The sequence below is a fragment of the Branchiostoma belcheri genome, unplaced genomic scaffold, assembly GCF_001625305.1.
Source record: "Branchiostoma belcheri isolate BF01 breed outbred unplaced genomic scaffold, Haploidv18h27 scaffold224, whole genome shotgun sequence".
In the NCBI taxonomy this organism is placed as follows: domain Eukaryota; kingdom Metazoa; phylum Chordata; class Leptocardii; order Amphioxiformes; family Branchiostomatidae; genus Branchiostoma; species Branchiostoma belcheri.
The window spans coordinates 136,034-144,953 of NW_017803758.1; the positions used below are offsets into that span (position 1 = coordinate 136,034).

General features: G+C 40.6%; 1 protein-coding gene across 5 annotated transcripts in view; it reads left to right on the forward strand.

The window, feature by feature from the left end:
* The window catches only part of LOC109470427 (jmjC domain-containing protein 4-like), a 20,976-nt gene extending 14,358 nt beyond the window's left edge, over nucleotides 1–6,618 (forward strand). For 4 of the 5 annotated variants that reach the window (XM_019769370.1, XM_019769371.1, XM_019769374.1 and 1 more), the window contains exons 5-8: nucleotides 1,459–1,558; nucleotides 2,565–2,732; nucleotides 3,577–3,720; nucleotides 6,275–6,618. In XM_019769370.1, coding sequence (XP_019624929.1) covers nucleotides 1,459–1,558; nucleotides 2,565–2,732; nucleotides 3,577–3,720; nucleotides 6,275–6,532 — 670 coding nt within the window. In that variant the 3' untranslated portion in view covers nucleotides 6,533–6,618. The remainder of the gene's footprint in view (nucleotides 1–1,458; nucleotides 1,559–2,564; nucleotides 2,733–3,576; nucleotides 3,721–6,274) is intronic. The other variant, XM_019769375.1, reaches the window with a different exon arrangement.
* Nucleotides 6,619–8,920: the final 2,302 nt, after the last annotated feature.

Sequence of the window (8,920 nt, forward strand, 5' to 3'; positions counted from 1 at the left end):
TTAGAATTTCGAATGTAACAAGACAACCGTGCATATTTATTGTAAATGTGTTGTGTTAGCCAGGTAATACCATCCTCCTTCGCAGGGCTAAAATCCTCCGGTTCCCTTCCGGTTTTAGCCCTGCTATTTACCGCTGACAGTTTGACTTCTGGTGACGTCACTTATAAATAATTCATGAGCTTGCCTTATTTGGCACAAACCAATCAGCGCCGGGGGGCTTGCCCTAACTCTGTCTCGGCTTTGGCCAGGGCTTTGGCCGCTGCTGGGAAGCCCATATAGCACAGGCTCTTCCCTCCTCCTGTCCGCACACTCAGAAAAACGTCTCTGCCATCAAGCAGCGCCCGTAGCGTCGACTGCTGATGCTCACGAAGCCGCTCGACTCCAAATAAATCTTGCACGGCTCGCACGAAACTTCTAGCCGCCATCTTGGCCTGTCCCAACATGGGAATGTAAGACGTAACCTGATTGGCTAATAGGTTCCCAGCGACCTTTGCGGTTTTTGCGCAAAGCTCGGTGCGCAAATTCTCTGATTGGCTGACAGCAGTTTGGCGGTGACGTCACCAGAAGTCAAACTGTCAGCGGTAAATAGCAGGGCTAAAACCGGAAGGGAACCGGAGGATTTTAGCCCTGCGAAGGAGGATGGGTAATACTAGTTATGTCAATTATAATCAGCTAAGGTCATTTTTTGGTGTCATGAGCACTTTAAGAGTTTATTGTGTTCTAGATGAATATCATGCACATATTACACTCCTGTATGTTTGGATCTCCTATGTCTGTTCTCCATAACTGCTTTTGTTTAATAAACGGCCACAATTATGTATATATCCAACTGAACGTTTGGAACCGTATTGTTACTCAAGATACAGTTCCTTGTAATATGTGTAGATATGTAACGCTTAAGTATTGTACATTTGGGAATGCATCAGCAGCGACACCTGTGCTGCTGTGCAATGTGAACCAGTCAGAACTGCCCTGAGAAAGGTGACAGACGGTTCACCAAAACGTCAGCTGTGAAGAAAGTACTTGGTTGTGTAAAAAGAGTCTCTTACTAAGTAACTTACCTGTGAACTTATGAAACTATTCGCGGATGAAGAGCTATGTCAGGTTGAAGACAAGGTTCTGATTTTAGAACTAAGAAGGTAAGCCACAAGCCTGGCTCACATGCTGACCACAGTGTGACACAGTTTATGTCAGCAACTTGGTATCTCCCGGAATTTAGTCTCGCACAGCAGCTAGAGTGATTATTTTGTACCCTTTTATATGTCGAATGTTTACAGCCCTACTCAAACTAAACATAACATTATTCAGACTTTTGCCAGCATGATTGATTGATTGATTGATTGATTGATTGATTGATTGATCGATCGATCGATCGATCGATCGATTGATCGATCGATCGATGAATGAATGAATGAATGAATGATTGATTGATTGAAATGTTCTCATATGTTTCATCAGGACACCTCTCCATGCAGATGTTTTCCACTCCTACAGCTGGTCAGCCAATATCTGTGGACGTAAACAGTGGCTGTTCTTCCCACCTGGGCAAGAGGAACAGGTAACCATGGTTACAGACTTCCCTCCCATCTTCTCTACTAAGACTAGTTTTGTGTCTGATAACGATTTTGCTCAGTTGATATCTGAGCGTAGTCAGTACCAACAAGTCATCTGTGAATCACCAGGTCTTCTCACACACCGCCATATGTACACATGTCCAAAGAACACTGGCCAACTTTGACCATCCTGAGGCTCTTATTCATGGAATGGAGTCTGTCATGGTTCCAAAGGTCTGACAAACAAACATCCTTCCAATTCTTCATTTCACTTCAGTAAAAATAATCAAATCTGCATTATTGTTTGCTTCTCAAAAGGACATTGTTTACTGCCATGCTCACCATGATATTAGCGGCAACATTTAATTGCAGAAATCAAGGTTTAAAAATCACATTTTTAACTTCAATGCAGAAATAAAGAATTGGAAGGAAATTAAGACTTGCAAGATTCCACGTTCCCCTTTGTTCATTGAATCAAATCAACTCAAATCAACTGATATCTGAGTAGAGCATGCCAAAAACATATTGAAGATTTCTGGTTTTGAATGGGGCAATGTAACAGTAGTTTTGGAAGCTAATTTTTGTCCGTTTTCTTCATATGTCGGACATGACATCAGAAAGTGGAATTTGTCTTCCATATCCTCCTTGCATGTCAGGTATAATCTCTGATTGCAGTGTCGGCCCTTTTCAATTCCCAGACTGTGAACTGATTAGTAAAAGATTTGTTTTGAATTGACGATACACATTTTTACAGACCGAATGCCCATCACGCTGGACTACAAACAGTGTGTAACTGTTGTAATTGGTATCATCTCGTCTTAAACAGGAACTGGAACTGTTGTATTTCAGCGTCATTGGCAGCAAAAGCTCTAATCCTATATGTGAGTACTGTATAGACTTGTATATCTTGCATAGTCCAAGAAACATTCAGAATATTCTTTGATAAAAGACAAGAGATCTGACTCCTGTTTTATTTAATGAAAGTAATTGTCATTGGGTTGCTTTCACCAGCTACGTGACACTACTGGAAGTCTTGTGTATGATGTAAGATCAGAGGAACTTCTGAACTCCAAAAGATATCCACACTACCACAAGGACACCAGACCCATGGAAGTCATTCAAGGCCCTGGGGAGGTTGTGTTTGTGCCCAGTGGCTGGCACCATCAAGTGTATAACATGGTAAATAGTTAAAAACAAATCTTCATACAATGTCATGCAGTGCAACTAGATTTTTCATTTACACAGTCACTGCGATAATGACTGCAGACATGTATAAATACATGTATTAGCAAGGCTGAAAATTACACATTAAAACTCCAAGTAGCAGTTTCACATATAGCCCTATCTGACACTTAAGAGTAGAAGAGGAGAATTTGTTCATCACATGTATAGCAAAAGCTAACTAGATTATAAGCACTGTACATTTTTTTTGCTGACAAAAAAGTTACCTGAAAATTTCTTTAAAATCACTGTACAAAAAAAACATGTTATTCTAAAGCATAACTTCAATGAAGTTGTTAGACATTTGGAAACGTAGGGGATAAATTTTCAGTATTTGATGTGATGTACATTTTGGATGCCAGTCACTGTAATCTGTAAAGTGTGCAGAACTTCAAGTCAGGGGACAGAACTGATGTAGATGTACAATGTAAATGTACATGTACATGTATGTTCCCTGAATAACATAAGGAACAGTAGAAATGTACAACAGTAGAAATGTATGTTGTGGGGTCGTGTGGCGTAGCGGCAGAGTGCACAACTCGGAACTAAGAGTCCCGGGTTCGAGTCCTGACATGCCACCGATCTTGTGCCCTTGGGAAAGGCACTTTACACGGCTTTCCTCACTTAGCTCAGGTGTAAATGAGTATTGTCCTGTAATGTATTTGTTCCCTGTGTTGGTGGCGGCATTGATATAAGTTGAAGAAACTTGAGTGTGTCGTCACCACGTCTGGTGATTACATGTTGGAATAAATTTTTTTTTTAAATGTACAACACTGTGACTGACAATTTGCATTGTCCACAGGAAGACACCATTTCTATAAACCACAACTGGGTTAACTGCTGCAATGTCCACATGATGTGGTCCTTCCTGCAGGCTGAGCTGTGCAGGGTGCAGCAGGCCATCTCAGACTGTACAGATATGGAGGACTGGCACGGACATTGTCAGGTTAATTGAAATTGGAACTTTATTGCATGTTCATTCCCCGGGGGGATAAATGCACGGATGTACAAAGTACAATGTACTAGAGAGTACTACAACAATAGTAATAAAGAGAGGCTAACATCAGGTCTAAGGTATACAATGCTAAAAAAGAAATATATATAAAGTGGTATAGACTCTAAGTTCTAATGGCTTCTTCTCTCCTTTTGAAACATTTTGAAATATACTTTATACATACTTCATTGGTGACGTCTATATTTGTACCTGATATGATATATTTAAAAGTGTCTTCCTTTGATAATACTCACCACTCTACAGGCTGGCATGGGAACTCATGTACATTTGTAGTTCCAAGAAATTGACTTTATTGCCAGTTGTGAGTGGTCACACTCAAAGTTCTTTATCTGTTCTTAAAGCATGTGTTACATCACATCTTAACATGTCTTCAGTTGATATTCATACACAGGTAATTTCACTTCTCTCTTCATCTATCTCTGACACTAGGATTAGCCTTGACTGCCTTTTAACCCATGTTTGGAGATTTAGAAAAAAATGTAGTACAACAGGGGACCTCGTGTAATAAGAGAATATCGCAATATATCTAAATTGTACTTTAACAGTACAAGAGAGTGTAATTGTAAGTTAACAGTCATGTATGGAAAGGAAAAAGAAGTGCAGCCTGAATATTTACTACCTCCATGAAAAATGGAGGTATTGTTTTTGGCATGTCTATATGACTGTCTGTGTCTGTGTTTCCGCACATTTGTAGTCAGCATAACTTCAGAACGCCTTCATGGATTGTGATGATATTTGGTATGCTGGTAAGTCTTAGGAAGACAAAGGTCAAGGTCAAATATGGGCCTCCTAATGGCTGACCTTGGTACTGCAGCAGAACTTTTGTATTTTGAGGGAAAACAGATGTGCCGGTTAAAGACTTCCTCTAACGCAAAACATGTGGTCAGGCAGCGCGCCTACCAGGTTTGATTGATGTTCTCCCTCGGGAATAGACTACATGTACGGAGTTGACAGCCTGACCTATTTAAGGACAAAAACCTGTGTTATTTTGTTCTGTACTGTAGTGTAGTGTACCGTGTAAAAACATTTACAACAAGACTTTTGAAAAAAGTTTATCTCGGCCGCTGCCCATGGCAGTGTCCCGGTGAGTTTATTTGTAATGAGTGTAAGAGCACAGTCTGCACGGTGGCAATGATTGGTCTGCACGATGGCAGGGTTTGGTCTGCACGATGGCAGTGGTTACAATGTGTGCAAGAGCACAGTGCACGATGGCACTGGTTACAATGAGTGAAGAGTACAGTGTACGATGGCAGTGGTTTTATTGATAATAAGTGCAATATATGTAGTTCAACATGGCTCCGGTATGTCTGGTGTAGAACAGGGCAATCCAAGACACATCTGGAAGAGAAGAAAAATAATTTCTTGATCAGTATAGCATCCAATTGAACATGGATATTGAATACTTCTTGCTATTAGCACATGGAAAGTCTTCAAAATTTCTCATACATAGAGATTCATTTATGCTATTTGGTGTGAAAATTTACCTTATACAATTGCAAATTAGAAATCTGGAAAATTTGCGAGTGAATTAGATTGTTTGAATGCACTGAGTTATTCCTTCAATACAGTAGCTAATGGAAACCCAGTTTAATACGAAAATCCAGTGGAGTGTACTGTATATAGAACGTGCATGGCTCGCCCCCCCCCCCCCAACCTGAAAGTTACAATTTCTCAGAAAAGGAACGAATCAAACTAAATACAATACGACCGGAACATTGCAGAGAAGACATTAAAAATTGACGAGCACCTCCTGGCATTAAAGCAAGAAACTTAGCCTGCCATGCACTAACATAATGTTAGGTCGCACGAATTCATAAATTTTCGCGTTCAATGGGGGGAGGGGGCGATAACGTAACTCTGTTTAAATCTGTTCAACAGCACGAATAAAACACAATGTAATTGATTGCCCTTGCCCGTAGTATCTTTAGCTCTATTTTTATCCTATGGCTCTATGCCTAATACCCTTATAATTCCTGATATTTTGCTATTTTTGCTAAGTATGCCCTTACCAGCCTCATGCGTTACATCCGAGCCTCATGCGTTATTCACCAATCAAAAGCGACATCTTGCGACTTAGGCAAATATGCCAGCTAATGAACATAATTTATGTCATTGATTTATTGGTCCAATTACAGCAGCTATTAGCGAAATTCTAGAACATTAAATGCATACTATGATATAAAACAATGGTTTTGTGGTAAACAGCATTTCCTCTTTTTTTTAGCAACTTCGTTGTATAAGAATAACGACACTATTATCCGGTAGGTCGACGCCACAAAGTAAAGTATACATGCAGAGTAATTGGTTTCATTGGTTTTCACGGTCGAAATTGGTTTTCACGGTCGAAATCAAGATTTATTCAACGAACATCCAAGGTACCAAGGTACCTATTTTGGAGCACAATATCTCGGCCGCTCAGGCGGCCGAGATAAAAACTAATATATTCATGGAGGTTTGAGATCTCCGAATTCTTGTTTGCCCGTAGGTGATGCTGAAGGCCAGTAGTGGGATAAACTATGAGGAGTTTGTGGACTTTCTGGTGTGTATTGCTGAGAGGAGGCTGCATGACCTGCAGGTGTGGGACCAGGACGGATCCAGACATCACCACCACAGGCTGGACCTGCGCACCCTGTCATCACTCCTGTCTGTCATCATGGCCGACCAGCACTTCACACTCATGGCTGCAGCAGTACAAGCTCAAGTTGGCTCCCTGAAACAGACACTGGACAAAGTCAATCCTTAGAAGAATTGAAATTTTCTAACATGGACTCAGAAAAAAAAAAGAGCAGACTTTTGAAAAGAAATTTAGCCACAGTAAATTTGAATGTGGAACACACAGTCTTGGATGTTTTAGAGTGTAAGTACTGTCAATGTTTAACCTTTCTCATGTTTCTTATGCCTCTCTCCACTCTCTCTCTCTTTCTCTTTCTCTCTCCTCTCTCTCCCTCTCTCCTCTCTCTCTCCCCCTCTCTCTCTCTCTCATATGTATGGCCAAGTGCTGATTGCCTGTTGACATAATTGAGCCACTCTGGCAACAGCTACGTTGTACATGTACATGTAGGACCAATCATAGTGCCTGTCAGTGTGGTTTTCGCCAGGTGAACAAAATGCTTTGTCATTATTGCTAAGGAATGTTAATAAAGTCAAATTTTAATCTCTATTGGGTTTTGATAATAATTGTTATAAAGAAGGTTGCAGGCTCAAATCTCTGCATTTTTCCCCTTTTTCTCCTTAGTTACCTCCATGAAAAATGGAGGTATTGTTTTTTGCGTGACTGTCTCTGTGCGTGTCTGTCTGTGTGTGTGTGTGTGTTTGTGTTTCCGCACAATTGTAGTCAGCATAACTTCATAACGCCTTTATGGATTATGATGATATTTGGTATGTTGGTAAGTCTTAGGAAGACGAAGGTCAACGTCAAATATGGGCTTCCTGGTGGATGACCTTGATACTGCAGCAGAACTGCAGCAGAACTGTCCTGAACATGCTATGGTCTTGATGTTTTGGTGACAGATTGCTTTTCCCGTCAGGAATAAGTGGTGTGAGTTTGGTCCCCCTAGCAGCTTGTTCTGGAACTGCAGGGCACTCTCTGGCGAAATGTTTAAAAGCCAATAAGTCCAGATAGGAACAACATATTTTCATAATTTTTGGTGTGTAGGTAGCTGAGAGATGTACGTAATTAAATGCAAATCATGCAAATGAGGACTTTATTTGCATAATTAATGAGGAAATTCTATAATTACAGTGTTTTACATACATACTTTCATACATGTAATGTATGTAACCTATGGCAGGCGGAACATCAACAGATACTAATTATGCAAATGATGACCTAATTTATATAATTAATGCGAAAATTCTATAATTTGTGAATTTGGGAATGTCATACTTGGGACATCTGTAAGTTAATCAAAGTTAACATACATCACGATGCATATATCATGTTAATGCTGAGGTCATTTGCATAATTAAAGAAGAAATTTACATTTACATATCAACCCCATATTTCATGGAGGTATGAAGTCTCGGAACTTGTTATTTTTGCAAAGGGATTTGTACATTTTGGAATGGGGAGGAAGATGGAATGAAATATGCTACATTTGTCGATGAAGGTTAGACATCCAGGTAATACGATATGCCAAAAAACAGTTACTCAAGCAACTGGATATGATTTTGAAAACGTCAGACGTTTCAGCTAGTATCCACTAGCTTTCGTCAGTGACTGAGAGACCAGAGGGGAAAGCAGGTTTATATACACAACCTGTTGATTGATATGCAAATAAAGTGAAGACAAATTTTTGGAAGTCGAAAAAGGAACAAAAGTCAGACAAGTCAAGACAAGATGATGCAAATTAGTCTGAAAGCTCCTGTTATACAGGACAGGAGCTTAAGTGTAACAACAAGTGTAACAACAAGATTCCCAGCATTGACATTGTGACAGAAACCGAGTCAGCAATTCGTCGGGCACGTTTACCACAGAGACAAGCTGAAGCCTTGCGCACCAAAGTAGCTACCACCCTGAAAGTCTCCAAACCCCCTGCTAGTAACATCACACGGGAAGAACGTACCGCTCTCAAAGATTTGGCTACCAATCAAGACATATTGATTCTTCCTGCAGACAAGGGCAGATGCACAGTAGTCTTAGACAGGGAGCAGTACGACAGGAAGGTACAGGACCTATTGGGAGACAAAGACACCTACATGCCCTTGAAAAAGGACCCCACTAACAAGTTTAAAGGGAAAATCAGTTCAGCTCTCAAGAAATTGCAAACTGAAGGAGTTCTGGATCGCCCCACCTACCTAAAACTCAATCCCACAACGGAACAACCTCCTGCTTTCTACGGCCTTCCCAAAATCCACAAACAAAGTGTCCCTCTACGACCCATAGTCTCCAGTATAGGCTCTGTCACCTATGAGTTAGCAGGTTTTCTAGCCAAGATTTTAGGACCACTAGTGGGGAAATCTCAGCACCATGTACAGAATAGTGCCGACTTTGTCAACAAAATCAAAGACATTCATGTAGAGGATGATGAAACCATCACTTCGTATGACGTGTGCTCACTTTTCACCTCCATACCACCCAAGGAAGCAGTGTCAGTAGTCAAGGAAGCCTTGGAAGCCGATGATACACTTG